Source organism: Enhydra lutris, unplaced genomic scaffold, assembly GCF_002288905.1.
Source record: "Enhydra lutris kenyoni isolate GAN:26980312 unplaced genomic scaffold, ASM228890v2 scaffoldscaffold12, whole genome shotgun sequence".
NCBI classification, from domain to species: Eukaryota; Metazoa; Chordata; class Mammalia; order Carnivora; family Mustelidae; genus Enhydra; species Enhydra lutris.
In genome coordinates this window covers 31,184,710-31,203,237 of record NW_019154096.1, presented here as the reverse complement: position 1 = coordinate 31,203,237, position 18,528 = coordinate 31,184,710, and the positions used below count along the sequence as shown (strand labels likewise).

The following is an 18,528-nucleotide window of genomic DNA, read 5'->3' as shown; positions in this document are numbered from 1 at the left end:
GCCTTCTGCTCAGGTCATGATCCCGGGGTCCTGGGATCGAGTCCTGCATGGGGCTTCTTGCTCAGCAGGGAGCCTGCTTCTCCCTCTGCCTACTGCTCCCCCTGCTTGTGTGTACTCTCTCTCTGCAAATAAATAAATAAAATTTTTAAAAATACAAAACACCAACAATTAATGGAAATCTCCTCCCCTTTCCCACTTATGTCTCCTTAACACACCCCGTGTGGAAAAAGAATGACAAGTTGCAGTCCACATAAGAGAAAATTGGCAGAGGAAGCCTTGGGTGTTGAGTCTTCTCTGCGATAGTCGCTGCCCGGTCGGCTGCCTGGCTAGCATTAGGTCTGCAGGTGGCCTGTCCCCTTTCGGCTCTCAGCGGGACACGGCTAACAGCTCACCATGCCTGTGCTAACCCAGATTCTTTCTGCGGACACCTTTGTCAGCAGTTTTCATCAGCTGAGCGCATGTGGCTTCTTGGAGGCCTCCCCCAGCCCATGCAGCCCGTCTGTAGGTAACCCGTCCCGTGGGTAGGCCTCAGGGATCTGCCCCGGGAGCACACATTCGTTTAAGGCAGTTGATATTTTTTTTCTCCATTCATCCTGACCTGATTTCTCAGGTGCCTTCTATTTCTGATCTAGAACAACTGGGGAAGTTTTAAGGAGAATAGACATTCTTGGGTAGCATTTATAAAATGAGCTTTAAATTTTATACAGATTGAGGCAACAGGAAAGGTTTCTTATTAAACAAAGAGGTCTCTTGGCTTGTTGGCAAGAGAAGCAGCTGGAGGCCTTCCTCTGTGTCCTAGGGGAGATTCCTTGAAAGTGCAGCTGCTGGTTGGCATGGGAAGGGCCGTGAGTCATCACGCAGGCAGGTTCTCACCTCGACTCCTTGGGCCTTCTGACCCTTCCTTTCCTGGGCCTTTGGGTCGGAGGCCTGTTTTCTCAGTTCCTCCAAAGAATGGGAGCACTTCTTTTGGAGCACATGCTTAGTGCTTAGAGCGGTCATAGAGAGCTCTGGCCCCTGACCTCACAGTCCTCTGGGTGTCTCAGTCCATCCAGGCTGCCAAAACAGACCACCATCGACTGGGCTGCTGGGGAACCACAGACATCTGTTGGTCACAGTTCTGGATGGAGGCTGGCAGTTCAAGGTCGAGGCAAATGCCGCATCTGGTGAGGGCCTGTTTCAGCTCCACGGATGGCATCTTCCTCCTGTGTCGTCACGGGGAGAAGGGGGAGAGAGCTCTCTGGGTCCTTTTAGGAGGGCACTAGTTCCACTCATGTGGGATCCTCTCTCATGACCTAATCACTTCCTGAAGGCCCCGCCTCCTAATCCCACACCTGGGGGGTTGTTGGGATTTTGGTGGGGAGACACTGGCATTCAGGCCATAGGACCAGAGAGGGAAGCCAGCCGCCACTGCACTCTGAGTGAAAATCGAACAAAACGAACAGCTCAGGGGCGGGAGCAGCTATGTCTGACGAGGGGCGTTGGAGTCCATTTCGCAGAGGAGGTAGGCCTCGTGTTGGGCCTTCTAGGAGTGGTGCCTCAGAAGTAGGAGCAGTGAGGAAGCAAGAGGGCAAGAGGCCAGTGCTTGCCTCTCTTGGTTCGGGTTTTTGCAGAGCAGACCCCGAGTCGAGCATCTGCTTGGAGAACAAGTGTTTTCCGTGAGAGGTGGGCGTGGCTGCAGCTGCTGGACGCTCAGTCCTGGGAGAAGCTGGGCCTCTGTCCTGTCCTGACTGACCTGGGGGGGGCATCTCCCTGGGCTCCCTGGGGAAGGGGTCCTCCCTGCGTGTCATCAATGGGCAGTAGCTACGGGACAGCCAGTAAAACGAGGGGGAAGAAAGCCGCTGTCCAGCAGATGCCACTTTGGTCCAGGCCAGAGGTTCTCAAACTTGAGCAGGCATCAGAATCGCCTGGATGGGAGTGCTGACTGCACATCCTGGGTTTCTGAGTTAGGAGGTCTGGCTAGGCCTGAGATGTACCTTCTCACATGTTCGTGACATTAGGTGCTTTCAGAAACCCTGGTTCATGGTGAGAGACTGTGTCTCTCCTGATGGTTCTGGCTCTCCTGGGCTGGAGAGGACGGTGGCTTGGTTTTGCTTGCTGCTGCCCCTGATGACCACGTTCTGCCCCTGCTTCGCTTCTACCCTGAGAGCGGGGGCCTGGACATAGCCAGGAAGCTTAGCTGGGCATGGCCACTCCACCTAACTGCTTTCGGCCATGACCAGTGTTCTCCTCGGCTCTGGCACCATGGGCCCATAGGGCTCTGGAGCAGAGTTGTGATTTGTCTAGCTGTAAATAAGACAGAGGGGGAGGCCTTCAGCTGACATGTGGTGAGGGAGCTAAGGACAAAGGGGCTTCTGGCGGAGACTACCCAGCTGCCAAGTACCTTGCTGAGCCTCAGTGGTCTATGGAGGTGGCCGCACCAGCCATGGCAACTGGGAGGCAGAGCTAGGACTCATGTGGTGAAAAGGGGCCTGCTCTGTCTCCCTGCCGGATTCTGCTCCTGCTCTCCCTCTCATGCCAAGGCCTGGTGTGATGCCTCCAAAATCCAGGGCCTGTGCCTGCTCTCTTGGGATCTCTGAAGCACCCCCATTTTAATGTGGTCTAAGTCCCTTACCCCTTGGACTCCATCCTGGATACAGAAAGGAAGAAAGACCTCTACCTTCTCTGGTGCCTGGGTGGCTCAGTCGGTTAAGCATCTGCCTTTGGCTCAGGTCATGATCCCAGGGTCCTGGGATCAAGTCCCGTGTTGGGCTCCTTGCTCAGTGAGGAGCCTGATTCTCCTGATGCCTGCTGCTCCCCTTGCTTGTGCTCGCTCTCTCTGACAAATAAAATCCTGAAAGAAAAAGAAAAAAAATCTGCTTTTTTGAGTGGCTTCCAGATTGGAAAGAGGAAGGAGTGAAGTCGGGGAGAGTGGACACTTTTGCATTTGAAGCCAAAAGAACAACTATGCAGGGATAGGAGAGCTGAGGGAAAGCCGTTTGCAGTTTCTGTGGACAACTCCCCTGATGTGAGTTCATATTTGCTTGTTCTTTAAGCTGTCTGCTGTACCTGTGGTAAGGTACTGAGGGGGTGGGGAGGGCTGACGGTCCACAACTCCAATGACCACACCACTCCTGGGAGGGTGGCTTCTGTTTGGGACACTGCAGGTTTTGTTGTTAGTGTGGGTTTTTAAGAAGTCTCGTCATCGAGGTATAAATTGCACCGGCAGAGGAAGGGACAGAGGGAGAAGCAGGCTCCCTGCTGAGCTCGAGCCCAACATGGGGCTCGATCGCAGGACCCTGAGAACGTGACCTGAGTTGACATCAGATGCTTAGTGGACTGAGCCACTCAGGTCCCTAGAAAAACTTTATTTTTAATTGACTGAATGGAGAGGATTTTCTGGACCACTTGCCATTAATTTGGCATATCCAGGCTTAGCCCATCTTGGGATTCTTCCTGAGGTGCTCTGTGGCCCTCCACCCTCCTGACTGTGGAACGGTAGGCATCCAGGCAGCATGGCCCCCTGAGTCAGGGGCTCCCTGAGTTTGATGGCTTCTCAGACCTGTATGTATCTCGGGTGTGCTCAGCCCTTTGGAGCGCTACCTGTCGGGAGGCAGTGTAGTGTCAGGGTGGGGGCCCTGGGTCTTGAGCCTGCCCCACGTTTGTCTGGGCGTGCACCGCTTTCCTGGCTGTGCAGTCTTTATGGGTGTCAGGTTCTCAGGGGATGGTCGTAGCACGTCCCTGGCAGGGTGCCGTGGGCCTGAATCAACTAAGGACAGAGTGCACTCAGCACAGAACCCAGCACCTAGGTTATGCGGGGCAGTGTCCGTGCGCTGCATTGTCTGAATGATTGGCTCCCCTCGGGTCCTCACCTGGTGCAGGAGACCGTGGCTGTGTGTGGGGACAGACCTGATGACCCCGATCTCTGTCCTGCTGCTTCTCTCTCCAGCTTCCTCAAAAACCAAGGAAGGGCTGCATCTTTCTTTTGCCTTCTTCCCCCAGTGGGGTGAAAATTCTTCATCTCCCTGGAGGCAAGTTGCTGAGCCTGCTGTGCTTTTCATCTCTGAAACTCTTGAGTTGATGTTTCTATGATACTTCTTGGACTTGATTATGGCACAGAGCACCTGTTCTCAAAGCATGGCGTGGTGTCCCTGAGGTCCTTTCAGGAGGCCTGTGAGGGCAAAACTGTTTTCTTAATGATACAAGATACCACTTGCCTTTTTGACTCTCATCCTCACACAGACTTTGCTGTCAAGCAGACTTTTCTACAGGTGCATCTGTCCTGCGTGCGGTAGTGCACGGCCGAGAGACTCCGGCTATCTCTATGAGGCCAGATACCAACAGCGTTAGAAAGTTGCAAAGTGATGCCACTCTTTTTTTTTAAAGTAGGCTCTACACCCAGTGTGGAGCCCAAGACGAGGCTTGAACTCACGACCCCAAGATCAAGACCTGAACTGAGATCAGGAGTCGGATGATTAATTGACTGAGCCCCTCAGGCGCCCCAATGTCCCTCTTCTTGCTACATTTTTTGTTTTGTAATGGAAAGGGTGGTTAATTTTTCATAGGAAAAAATTTTATGTCAACATGGAATGGATTTTCGGTTATTTTAAAATTAATAGATTTTTAAAATTCTTAGTTTTAATTTTTAATCTGGTATCTCTCATTAGAGAGTTATAACTCATGTAAACAAAAGCCCTTAGGAGTCCTCAGTCATTTTTAAGATTGTATGTAAAGCAGTCCTAAGATCAAAAAGTTTGTGAACCTTTAGGTGAAGACCTTGGCTCTGGTGTCAGGTAGGTAGAGGGAGGTCCAAAACTCAATGCTGTCATTTACTGGCTCTGTGACCTGGATAGTTCATTTGATCTTGATAAGTTTTTGTTTTGTGATTTGTAAATGGGACTAACAGCAGTAGCTTTCTTAAGGGTTTGGGATGCATTTTAGAAAATGCCAGGCAGGAAGTAAGTACTAGTCGTGGCTGTTGTTCAGGGGGTAGTGAGGCACTGAGGCAGAGAGCGTGTGCTCTGGACCTAGGTGCCTGGGCTCCCATCCCTGGGCATTGCTGGCTCTTTCTGTGCAAGTTTGAGTCAGTTCCCTGATCTTGCCGGGCCTCTGTTTTCTCATCTGTAGACAGGGATGACAATGTGAGTGCCCACCTGGGTTTGGGATGTTAATGCCCGGGACATCTGTGTAGGCTGCTGCTGTGTGGGTTGGCATCTGACCGTGAACATGGAAATACCCCATTTCCAGGAGCTCTTTGTCTTTTCATCCCACTCTCTTGGGTTTTTCTGTCGCACATGGATCATTGCCCCCTGAAGTTGGTTAGAGCATGACTCACAGGCATCAGCAGAAGGGGGTACTGGACATATGTCCAGAGGAAGCCTCATCTGTCCGAGTGCCGGCTATGCTGTTGCAGGTCAGTTGACAGTGTAGACCTGGCTCTGGGTTAAGGCTCATACAAGTGACTTCGTTTGCCAGAGGAGGAAGCCTGTACAGCTGTAATGAGCTGCTTTCCAAAACTCTGGGGGCAGGGGTGAGGGTCTTTTGCGAAAAGGTGAGGGGAGGCTTCTTAGGTTGTGGAGTAGAACTGTGTAGGGTTCAGGGGAGATGCTTGTGGGCAGTGCTGGTCGTGGGCCACACCTCAGATGGCATTCTGACCCATCTGGGCCAGGCCTGGAGCCCAGCAGCCCCAACCACTACAGTGGTGGTGGGTCTGTAATAAATGTACTTTTGGGGGTACCAGATCAGGTGGTTGGGGTTCCCACCTGGGATAATGCTGAGCTGAGAGGTGGGAGCTCCTGTCTCACACCGTGATCTGGTCTGCCCCTGCCTCCCCGCCAAAGTTTCCAAGTCCCCATCTTCCCTGGCACTCCTGGAGGACATGAGGCCACAACTGAGTGCCCATCTTTTATTCTGGGGGACGCTTGGTTTACATGAGCACTCGGCCAAAAGGATCAGCTGGGGGGCTTGTGGTCAAGATGCCCCAGGTTCAGAAAACCGCATCTTGCCCTTCACACATTCTAGGGCTGCTGGGGAGACAAACACTGTTTTCCCTGGGGTGATTGGCCTCCCAGGTCACATCCATAAAATGCGATGGCTGCTGTGAGTTCCTGTGACCCTGCCTTGGATCCCTGAGGGTTAACGGATATCCTGGGTGAATGTGTGGACAGAGTTAAAGATAAAAGCACCATGGATTTTGTCTCTGTTTTTTGGGACATTTGAGTGAGATGCTTCCTTCTTAGAAAAGGATTTGGATCTTTTCAGAGGTGCTACTACTGGTGGTCACTGTTGCTGCTGGTCCTTAGTAATACCATAGGCATGGGGTTTCCTTTGACAGTCCTGGGTGCAGGTGATGAGGGCCTGAGATGGACTGGGCAGCCAGAGGCCCCAGGACTTACCTGCATCACGTCACACTGACTTAGCCATGGGCAGCTTTGCCAGAGAGCCTTCTCTGAGCCCACAGCCCTGGGCTGCCTGGGGCAGGTCCTCTGGGCATTTGGAGAGGTTGGAGAAGGGAGCTGTGTAGCGTATTCAGCCCTGGTTGGGGTGGGGGTGGGAACACAGACCTTGGGCCCCAGCTTCAGGGCCAGCTGCCTTTGGCCCCAGAAGCTTCTCTGGGTCCCACCTGGCCCTTCTTCCTCAAGCCGTGCATTTTATTCTGCTCAGGCCTTAGGCTGGCCTCTCCATGCCCAGGGGTTGGGGATAGCTGCTGTTTCCAGACCAGGCAAAAACACGCAGATCAGGGCCCAAGGGGTTCCATCTTGGAGGTGTCAATGTCATGCTGGGAAGAGAGTGAGGGTCCCCAGTCAGGGCCAGCAAAATGGGTGGGTGATCCTGGGGTGCTGGAGCAGGCGGCCTGGGCTTAGGTCTCTGGTCCCCCTCTTATTCCGGACTTGGTGTCATCTCAAAGGCAGATGCCAGCAGGACCCACCTGGTAGGGTTGTTGGGCACAGCTGATGCAGGCCAAGGGCTCGGAACAGTGCCTGGCAGACCTAGCGAGTGCTATCTAAATGCCAGGTCACTGTATTATTTATTTTCCCCTCCCCCAGGTACCACCGGGAAGGCGCCATCCCCGCCACCCCTCCTCACAGACCGTCAGGTGAACGAGAAGGTGGAGAACCTCTCCATTCAGCTTCGGCTGATGACCCGAGAGAGGAATGAACTGCGGAAGCGCCTGGCTTTCGCGACCCACGGGACGACCTTTGATAAGAGGTAGTGATCGCACCTGCTCCCCTGCCCAGGCCCGATGGACCAGGGCTACTCCCCCGAGGCCATCACACCAGCAGCCCCTCCCTGCCAGGCACTCATCCTTAGCTCCCCGGGGTCCGTGCTGCACTGCCAGAGTGTCCTTTTGCCTCACTCCCCCGTCCCTTGGAAACGCTGTCCTTGCAGCCCTGGGTCGGGGGAGGTTAAGCTTCCTCCAAGCCGAACTGGAGCCCCATCCCAAGGCAGATCAGCCCTGTCCAGGCCTGAGTCACATGACGCAGAGCTTGTGAAGTGTGGGTGTCTGTCATGCACTCGTCCTCTGCAGGTGACGATTCGGTGGGTAGCTTTGGCAGCAGCTGATGGGGCCTGGTCCCACTCTGGTGCCTCCTCACGGGCTGGTTGCGTGGCCTCGGGCTTGTCACTGTCCCTCTTGAGGCCTCCGCCTTCCAGCACCAGAGCAGTATACTTCCTCAGTATCCTTTTCTGTTGCTTGTCCATGGTCCTGCCCTCATGGAGGCAGTTGTCCCCGTGCTGAGCCCTTGAGCAGTCTGCCTGTGCATCTGTGTGTCTGCACGCGCCTCTCCCCTTACTGCTGCATGGATCGTTGCGTGTGCCAATGTTCATTGTTCCTGCCACGTGTGTTTTAGGAGGGTATATTCTGCTCCTTTGTGGTTTTGGAGAAAATCTTTGATTACTTCCTTTTTTGGGATTTAGATGTGGGTACCAGGTCCATAAGGTGAGGCAAAGGGAGTGTCTTTCCCCACCTCCCCACCCAGGAGGGCTTCATGGAGGAGGAGGGAAACAGTCTGATTCATCTTTCTAGGAGATTCTGCTAGGGATTCTGAGGGGAGGGGGATTGCCTTTAGGAACATCAGGCATGTGTGTGCCTTGTCCTGAAGAAGTTCCTCTGGGGTGATATCAGGGTGGCAAATCCAGCCAGCTGAGCTTACTTTGACGACGATACGGTCCTCAGCACAGAGGCAAGGCCTGCAGAGACACCGCGTGCTAGAGTGCATATTGTCCAGTGCCTGCCTTCGTGTCACTGAGGCAGAGCACGGGGTTCCCCAGAGCCTGGATGGCTGGCAGAGCCTGCCGTGTTTGCTCTCTGGCCCTCCGCAGAGCAGGGTTACTGACGCTGGCTGTAGGGCTGGCTCTCACCCTGACGCGTGCACTGGCATCCCCAGAGGGCTTGTTAAAGCTCAGGTTCCTGGTTAGGTCTCCCTCCGTCCCGCCCCTCAAGCATCTGATTCAGGAGTTCTGGAACTGACCTGAGGATTTGGACTTCTAACACATCTAAGAAGCAGTGCTCCCAGCCAGTGTCCTCAACAGTAGCTGCACACTGGAGACCCCGTTCTGGTGTCTGGGTCACACCCCCAAGGTGTGACACCCCAAGGATGCCAATGTAATTGGTCTGGGTCTTGCTGTTTTGATAAGTTCCCAAGATTGACACTTCCCTAAAAAGAGGAAAAGCTTCCACACGGGTTTCTGGGGTGCCCACTGTGGGTGAAGGCCAGTTGTGCAGTCTCCCCGGGAGCTGCTAGAAAAGACGGTACCTTCTCCAGGCTCGAGCAAGGAGCCCAGGCAACCAAGGCCATGTATCATTGTTCTCCTCCTGTGGGTCCGGGGAGGCCAGGATGTCTTGAGTTGACCATGCGCCAGGTGGTTGGGGTGCATAGGAGACCGGTATCCAGGGACACTGGGCCGGAGGCTCCCCGGGCAGAGACATCCCTTGTCCGAGTGATCCCAGGGCCTGCGTTCACTACTGCTGTCTGGGTCAGGCCCTACCACAGGCTGAATCCCGACTACGAGAGGCTGAAGATCCAGTGCGTCCGGGCCATGTCGGACCTGCAGAGCCTGCAGAAGCAGCACACCAACGCCTTGAAGAGGTGCGAGGAGGTGGCCAAGGAGACCGACTTCTATCAGTGAGTGGGATTGCCTCATGGCACTTAGTGGGCCTTCAGCAAGCAGGTTGGGGTCTTTGGGTCTCGGTTTTTCTAAGTACAGACTGAGATGCGAACTCTTCATACCAGCTAGTGACAGCCGCGGAAGCACAACTGGCAGGAAAGGGATTGAAAATGAGGCAGGAAGCCAGACAGACGGCTGGGCTCCTGGGTCGCTGTCCAGAGCTTTGCTGCTGCTCCTGCTGCAGGAGAGGCAGATGGGCCTGTTCCCCTTTGGTCTCCTGGGGTCGCTCTGAGGGTACTGACCCGCCTTACCTGCCCACCTGCTGACTTTGCCCAGGCCTCAGTACTTAGAGGGGCTAGGCCTGTGCCAGGTAAGGGCTCATCTCATTGCCTTGGTCTTCATCCATGTGCCCTTTTTGGTATTAGGTTTTTATAAACTGTGTGGTTCTTTCTGGCATTTGGCTGATACCAGGCTTTGGCCTGCCTCTGAGTGCTGCTGCCCTGGTTGCTAAGGTCTCCCATCGTGGGTACTGGGAGTACTGGGATGTGGAGGGGTGAGAGCAGCGGGGCTGGCAGGGGTTGGAGGCTGGCTGCGTTTCACTGTGCGTATGGGGTTGTAGCACACTCCACAGCCGGCTCTTGAGTGACCAGACCCAGCTGAAGGATGATGTGGACATGCTGAGGCGGGAGAACGGACAGCTGCTGCGGGAACGTAACCTGCTGCAGCAGTCGTGGGAGGACATGAAGCGGCTCCATGAGGAGGATCAGAAGGAGATCGGTGACCTCCGGGCACAACAGCAGCAGGTAGAGCCGGGCAGGGTGGCAGGGGGCAGACCAAGGTTGGGCATCCTCCTACCCCCTCATCCGTCTACTCATCATCCATTCTCCCACCCATCATCTGTCCTTCCACCCATCATCTATCGTCCTTCCTCCCACCTCCCATCCATCCTTCCTTCCACCTCCCATCCATCCTCCCACCCATCATCTGTCCTTCCACCCATCATCTATCATCCATCCTCCCACCTCCCATCCATCTTCCTGACTTCCATCCATCTTCCCACTTCCATCCATCCTCCCTCTCCCATCTATCTTCCCACCTCCCATCCATCCTCCCACCCCTCATCTCTCCTGCCTTCCATCCTTCCTTCCACCCATCATCCATCCTTCTACCCAATAGCCATCCTTCCACCTATCATTCATCCTTACATCCATCATCTGTCCTCCCATCCATCATCCGTTCTCCCACCTCCTTTCCGTCCTTCCACCCACCCATCATCCATCCTTCTACCTCCTGTCCATCCTCCACCCATCATCCACCCATCGTCCATCCTTCCACCCATCCTCCGTCCTTCCATCCATCATCTATCCTTCTACCCGTAATCCATCCTCCCACCCATACTCCCACCTCCAGTCCATCTTTGCACCCATCCTCCATCCTCTCACCCATCATCCATCCTTCTATGCAACCCTCACCCTCCCAGCCTGTCATCCACCCACACATCATCCATCCTCTTTCTCCATTCTTCCGCCCATTCAGCAACCCACCTACCATCCATCCGTCCACTCGCTCACATAGCCTTGTGATCATTTAGCAGGTATTTTTGGAGTGTCTGTCTAATGTGAGGCACTGGGATATTTGTGATCAGACACTCTTGGACTCTGCAGTCCAGAGGGGGAGACTAATGCTAGTCAGACGATCACACAGATCTGTGTATCACCACGAATGTCGTGAGGGCTGCCAGGGAGGAGGTGCTTGCAGTTCAGTGTGGAATAGGAATTTGACCGAGTAAGGAGACATGGATCTGTCGCCTTCTCCCTTTGTATGGATGGTGTGAGCTTACAGGTGGAGAGAAACTTGGAAGTGTTGAAGCCCTGTGCAGATACGAGATGGAGGAGTTATCATCATTAGCTTTTGGTGGGGGCCTGGCCTCTTTGCTCCTGGCTTGCATTCCAGGTTAGTTTCTTCACTTTGCTCAGCTGTTGTTTCACATGGACAGAAGCATGAGGAGTCAGCCAGTGAGAAAACCAGCTCGCTGTGAGTGCTGTTGGCCAGTTCTCCCGTAGCTCGCAGATGGAGCTGCCTGGGATGACGGCAGGGGCCGAGGCCATGTTCTGCGTGGAGATGGTCGCGTGTTTGGGGTCGGACGCAGTCCCAGCGAGGAGCAGAGCGTCCCCATCCCCGTCGGCATCATCCGTGGCCCCCAAATTAAAGCAGGACTGCCGGGGCTCGCTCGGCACAGAGCGCCTCTGGGACCATCTGCGCTCATCTGATCGCGTAGCATGACGTTATCTCTCTTGCTCTGTTTTCATTTACAATTAAACTTCTGTAAATTGGGAAACTGTCACAAGCTTACAGAAGAGTTGCAAGTACAGCCCCAAGAATTTTTACCCCTCATCATTCCAGAACAAGCTGCCAATCTGCACGCTTCTAATAAACAAGGCTATTCTCTCATCTGGCAGCAGCACAAGCATCGACATCAGGAAGGTAGCGCTGGTACATGGCGCCCTCTAGTCATCAGACCCCAATTTGAGTTTTGCCAGTTGTATGCATAGTGTCTTTAGCAGGAAGAGGATCCAGGCCACAATACCGTGTGGCGTGTGACTCTTAGGTCTGTTGGGTCTCCTTCAATCTGGAAGAGTTCCTCAGGCTTCGGCCTACCTGACCTGATGCTTCAGAAGATGATAGGCTGGCTGTTTGCCCACATGTCCCTCCACCTGGATTTGTCTGATCTTCCTGGTTTGTTTCTGTGTTGTGTGTCTTGGTGTCCCAGAAGTGAGGTTGCAACCTTCTCACTGCGTCTTAGAGGTTGGGACTTGGTTGGTGAAGACTCGTTACCGGTGACGTTCCCTTGGTCACTCGATGCTGGTGATGTCTCCAGGCTTCTCCACTGCAGCGTTGCTTGCTTTCCCTGTGGCCGTCTGTCTGACGGACTCTATGTGAACTCATGGTTTCCTGCTTTATTCAGTGGGTTGTGATTTACTGTGGCTGGCGGGAGCCTCTTTAAGAGGTTTCTCTGACTTTTTGACAGGCCCTTCTCACTCTTTGAACACTTTCTTGCTCTCTGGTACAAGATGTCATCCCAGGCTTGTTTCATTTCTTGCGCTTACTTTGGGAATCAGCCATTTCTCCAAGGAGTCCTCATTCCTTGTAGTGAAAGTCCTCATTCCTTGCTTAGAAGCAAGATCCGAATGCCAGGTGTGCACATAGCTGCTGGGGTATCTATCGCGGCTGCCCCGTTGTGCCAGTAGCCGGAACGGGGTATCTGAGTTTCCGGGTCTCTTGTCTCCCCCTCCCCCTCACGTATCTGGGTATTCAGTATGTAGCATATATATTGAAAATGGTGAGTTTGCACTAACATTCCCAGTTCCAGTCCAGCACCACAATACCATGGCTTCATTCTAGCTGCCTCCCTTTCTGTTTCTGTTAACTCCTTTTCCAGCAGTGGGAGATCGCAGCGAGAGGCAGAGATAGCCCCAGCGGACAGTTTGTGTGCCTTCTCTGCCCAGGGCCAGGAGTGCTGGCTTTGCCTCCGGTCTTTACCTTCACCCTACCATTTCTGTGCTCACTTATTTGTGGGCCTTTTTCCATCCTCTCTAGACTTGGCTCAGCCTTTTGTCTTGGGTTTAGTTTGGATTTTACTTTTCTTTGAGTGATTTCTCATTTCAGATGTGTTTCTGGCTCAATCTTAGCCTCAGGGAGGGCCCCTAGCCTCGCCAGAAAGTGGCAGAATGAGACTATTCAGGGCCGCAGACCTGGCTTCAGACAGTCGTCCCAGAGGTTAGACGATGTCACCCACAGAGCAGTGGTGCTGTGTGCCTGCCGAAGTGTTTGCTGTCATTGCTGCTCTTGTTTGGGTCCCATCAAGGCTGGGGTTGACTGTTCCTGGAGGAGGTGGGCTAGGGCCAGAGCCCCCACCTGCTGCAGGGTGTCAAAGGGGGTGGTCCCCCTGCAGTCGGTGTGGTGGTTCCTGCCGTCATGAAACGTGCGGTTCCCATATGGCCCAGCAATTCCGCTTCAATTTGTGTACCCGAGAGAACTGCAGACAGCTGTTGACACAAAAACCCAGAGTGTAGATGCTTGTAGCGGCATTTCTCACAGCGGCCAGGAAAGGGAAGCAGTCCAGATGTCTCTCGGTGGTTGAGTGGGTACCGGAGGTGTGGTCTGTGCTGTACGGCGGAATAGTAACATTCAGCATAAAATCACATGAAGCAGTGACACCTGCTCCGACATGGATGACCTTGAAAACTATGTGCTAAACGAAAGAAGCCAGTCACGGAGGACCACACAGTATCTGATTCTCTAGAGACAGAAGGTAGCCGAGAGCCAGTGTGGGGCAGGGGAATGAGAGGAGGGAGGGTGGGTGCTAATGGGCACAGGCTTCCTTTTGGAGGGATGCCGGTATTCTAGGGTTATGTAGGGATAGTTACTGCACAACCTCGTGGATTCACAACCTTGTAAATATACCAGCTCCGCTGACTGGGGCGCTCGAGGTGGTGAATCGTACAGTGTGTGGATTATAGCTCGGAAAAAGGACCCATTTATCACCTTGTTATTAAAAAAAGTCTGCCCTCATGAGGCATAAAGTTTCATGGTCTCCTGTTCTCTGACTATCCCGAGGACTTTCACAGCTTGAACAAATATCCAGACTGAAAGCGCTTTCTCGCTCCCCCCCCTTTCCTGTTCTCCCCACGAATGACATGGGAAGGTGACCCCCTGTCCCCTCCAGCCCATGTCTCCTTCTCCTATCCTTTCCTATAGCTATGACTCTTTTGGGTCTAATTTGTTACAGTGGTCAGTGAGTTTCCCTAGTTCTGTTCAGCTGGACCAGTGTCCCTTGGCAAGTGCTACCTTATGATGGCACCAGGACAGGAGGCCGGCTGCTGCAGGGGTGGGGGTAGGGGTGAGGGGACATCTCTGAGTGCCAGGACCACCTGCTCTCACCAGCCTAGGCCACTTCACCTTCATCGGGCCTGGGCTGGATGCCAGGCTGTGGAAAGCTCATTCCTGGATAGGCCAGCAGCAGAGGAAGCAGGGGATACAGGGGTGGCCACAGGTTTCCTCCCCACAGGGCCCGAGGGCAAAGGTTGACCCCATCGGACAAGGCCGGTTTTGTTGCCTGGCTCCTCCCATGCCTTGTACACTTGAAGAGGCCCTTGCAGGGTAAATGGTGATGTTTGACTTGCCTGTTTGCTTGAGGGATTTGTGGGGCTCCCAGCCCTCTGCATGATTTATCTCTGAGGAAATGAGGCGGCCCTGGCCGGGGGCCGGGGGGTGGGCACAGGCCTGGGGCTTGGGGCCCGGGCCCTCTCCTACTTTGCCTGTGTGCATGCGCGTGTTTGCATGTGTAAGTGTGGCGGGCGGCTCGCGGCCTGGGGGCTCCATCTCCAGGTCCCTCAGTCAGAATGAGCCATCTGGATTCTTCTTGGTGCTTCTGAAATGCCCAAGAGAGCTGGGCAGAGATTGCCAGGCCTTGGTTGGGGGAGCAACATGGAGGATCTTTTTTCTTTACTCCTGTGATACTTGTTCTTTGGTTAAAAAAGAAAAAAATTACAAACAGCAGTGAAGTCACCCACCCCCACCTCAGCTTTTGGTGATTCATGAAAATTGACTCTTTTCAGGTATCCCAGGAAAGGAGTTTCTGAGTTTCTGAGTTTCTGAAGGGCATGCCTCACAGAAGCCCAGAGGGGCGAGTATCTCTGACCAGTGTAAAAATGAGGGCCATTTTCTTGTTGGCTTCCTTGTGGGGCACAGCCCAGCTGCTCCATCCTGCTGTGTGGACGGAACCAGACCCTTGCTTTGGGCCAGGGGTGGGGGGAGTCATCTCTAAAGATTTACATGCCTGCCTGAGATGAGAAGTTTACTGCCTGTCTCATTTTAGAATTCTGTGCCAAATTAGATATTCTCTCTCACTTAGAATTCCATTAGCCTTGCTGGGAAGCTAAAAGTGTGTATGTGTGTGTGTGTGTGTGTGTGTGTGTGTGTGAGAGAGAGAGAGAGAGAGAGAGAGAGAGAGAGAAGGTTGAACTATCTAATAAGACCATGATCATCTGGTTATAAAAAGGAAGAATTCTACACTAACAGATGGGATAGCTTTTCAGTTCTCTGGAGTTAACTGTGGCCATGATTTTTCCAAACTTCTTCAGAGGCTTTGATCACATTTGCCCACATTCTGAGCCCCGCTTGTAGAAAAGTTGAGAAGTATTCAGGGGCCATGAGCCTCTTTGAATGTCTGGATGCTGTCCTGTGGGAAAGGGATCTTTCTGTGTGACTAGGGCTAGAATGAGAACAAGACGGTAAAAGCTGAGGAAGGAGGACTTCAGCTCATAATAGGCAAGCCCTGGTCCTGTGGAGTGTTCACCTGGGCAGGGCCATGGCCAAAACAACACAGGCTGTTAGCCTGATGGTCCTGGGTCCCTTCTGATCCCAGATCCCACCATAAGGTCAGAGCTGGGTTGAGCATCAGAAGGGATTTCTGGGTCTGCTCTGGAGTTTCCCCTGATTGACGCTATCTCCCCGGGAACTCGTGACCCTGCCTGGGAGCCGGTTCACTGCCCTGGATTGTCCTGCAGTCTCCTGTCCCAGCTCCTTGCCACTGGGGCATTTGTGGGACTGTTTCTCAAGGAAGAGAGGGCATTTGGGGGACTGTTTCCCAAGGAAGAAAGGTGTAGATTCCAGATTCTGTTGTGGCCCCGTGAAGTAGCAAGGCCCAAGATGACGTCTTTGTGCCGGGTCAAGGCTGCGTTTAGAACTAGTTTGTTTCTTGATGAAGTTCAGAAGATGTGGCAACTGCGGGAGGAGAGCATTTGGCCAGCCTACCCAGGGCTGCCACCTAGCGGGCAAGCCCCAGAATGGCAGCCGGTCCTTTGCTCTGCCGAAACCAGTCCATGCCTTCGGAGCCAGTGGGGTTCTCACTTGGCTTAGGGGATGTTCAGAGTGTAAAACGTTTGAAGTTATTTATTTATTTTTAAAAATATTTTATTTATTTATTTGAGAGAGAGCAAGCAACAGCGGGGGTGTGGGGGTATGAGGAAAGGGGAGAAGCAGACTCCCTGCTGAGAGCAGAGCACCACCATGGGGCTGGATCCCAGGACCCTGAGATCATGACCTGAGCTGAAGGTAGGCGCCCAACGAACTGAGCCATCCAGGGGTCCCTTGAAGTGATTTTATAATGGGAATGTTTGAGGTACTGTCCACAGGTCGGGACAATCCATTGTAGGAGCTGGACCTTTTCTAGCACGGGTAGGGACACTGATTGACCGAGAGGTCAGGAGAACTCTCCATTCACTGTTTGCGTCCTGGGTGCACGTGGGCGTGAATCCTTGTGGGATGCCTCTGTGTGTTGTGAGCTTGTACTGGGTGATGTACTTGGTGTCCTTCCGCCCTCACTGTCCGCACCTGGAGATGTTCAGTTGTCCTCACTTTGTCCTGGATTCGGGCTCAGTTCTTATTCTGGGATTCACGGAAAAGAATAATGTTATATCCCCATCTCACAACATACAGAAAAGATATTCCAAGTAGTTTAAAGGTTTAAATGTGAAAAGTAAAGCTGAAACTTTTTAGAAAAAAATAATAGAGTATCTTCATGATCTCAGGGTAGGAAGGAGCTTCCTAAATAAACAACCAAACCCAAACCATAAAGAAATGATTGATAGATTTTACTCTATCAAAATGGGAAACTTTAGTATAACATAAGACACATATTGGGAGAAGAGTTTTTAATAAATAGAATTGGGAAAGGATTAGTACCTGGAATTTAAAAATAGGACCTACCTATAGGAAGAAAGAAGAGAGAAAGGAGCAGGTGGGGAAGGAGGGAGGAAGGAAAGTCAAAGGATACGGCCAGGCAATTCATAGAAGAGAAACTGTATACAGTCAGTAAATAGGAGTCATAAGGAGAGTTGGTCCCTCTGGTAATTAGGAGTGCAAGTTAAAAGAGCCCCGATTTGTCTATGAGATTGGTAATACTATTTTTAAAAATCTGATTTTTATGATAGCCAAGAGATAGAAACAACCCATTTTCTTTGACAAATAAATGGATGAACAAAACTCAGTATATATATATATACACACACACATACATACATACACTGGAATGTTCATCTTAAAAAAGGAATTAAATTCTGTCTCCTACTGCAACATGGATGTACCTTGAGGACATTATGCTAAAGGAAATAAGTCACAGAAAGAGAGACACTGTATGATTCCATTTGTCTGAGGTACTTGGAGTCATCAGATTCAGGGAGACAGAAGGTACAGAGTGGGAGTTGCCAGGGCTGGGGGAGGGGGCGTGGAGAGCTGTTGTTTTACGGGGACCGAGATGGAAGAGTGGGATGCAAGATGGAAGAGTTCTGGCAGCGGGCACGACAGTATGAAAGTACGAAACATTCCTGAAATGGACACATAAAAACATGAGAAATGGTGAAGAGCATGTTGGAGACCATGGACTTATCCACCAGACAGGAAAAGAATGTGCGACGTGTTCGTGTAGTGAAATCCTGCTGGGCATCACTTCCCTGCATCTCCAGACCAGCATGGAATTAAAGGAGCATTAGAAACGTTTATGAGTATGTGGGTGGGATAAATAGAAGGCTGTGTGTGGAAATACGTGGCAGCAGATTGAGGGGAGCAATCCATTCTGGAGGGGGGCGGGGTATCAGATAAAAGGAGGATGCGGTAGAAAAAGTGACACCTGTAGTGCTTTGTTTCTTTGGAGAGCAACTTGAGAGCAACTCAAGACGTGACAAGAAAATCAGGGTTAGAGTTAGGTGGCCTGTACTTAAAATCTTGTTACATTGTGTATGCTGCTTGTCTGTGTGTTTGGAAGATAATCTATTGGTTTTTTTTTCAGAAAAAGACTTAATTTAGCTAGTACACAGTTCTGATCTGCCACAGTAAAGCATTTAAAAAAAAAAGATTTTATTTATTTATTTGTCAGAGAGCGTGAGAGAGAGAGCACAAGCAGGCAGAGTGGCAGGCAGAGGGCAGAGAGAGAAGCAGGCTCCCTGCTGGAGCAAGGAGCCCGATGTGGGACTCGATGTGGGATTCGATCCGAGGACCCTGGGATCATGACCTGAGCCGAAGGCAGAGGCTTTAACCCACTGAGCCACCCAGGCATCCTCATAGTGAAGTTTTTTTACAAAACAATGACTGTTTTAATTGCCTGAGGAACTTATATACTGCTTTTTTTCTTAATAACTAATTAATTAATTTTTTATTGTTTGATTAGCCAACATGTAGTACATCATTAGTTTTTGATGTGTATGTACTGTTTTTATTTTTTTTATTATTTATTTATTTATTTATTTTTTAAAAGATTTTATTTATTTATTTGACAGAGAGAGATCACAAGTAGACAGAGAGGCAGGCAGAGAGAAGGAGGGAAGCAGGCTCCCTGCCAAGCAGAGAGCCCGATGCGGGACTCAATCCCAGGACCCTAAGATCATG

General features: G+C 52.0%; 1 protein-coding gene across 2 annotated transcripts in view; it reads left to right on the top strand.

The window, feature by feature from the left end:
* LOC111145168 (discs large MAGUK scaffold protein 5) overlaps positions 1-18,528 on the top strand; it is a 118,557-nt gene that overhangs the window by 54,168 nt on the left and 45,861 nt on the right. For both annotated transcript variants that reach the window (XM_022499872.1, XM_022499871.1), the window contains exons 3-5: positions 7,023-7,185; positions 8,958-9,101; positions 9,704-9,887. In XM_022499872.1, the coding sequence (XP_022355580.1) occupies positions 7,023-7,185; positions 8,958-9,101; positions 9,704-9,887 (491 nt within the window). The remainder of the gene's footprint in view (positions 1-7,022; positions 7,186-8,957; positions 9,102-9,703; positions 9,888-18,528) is intronic.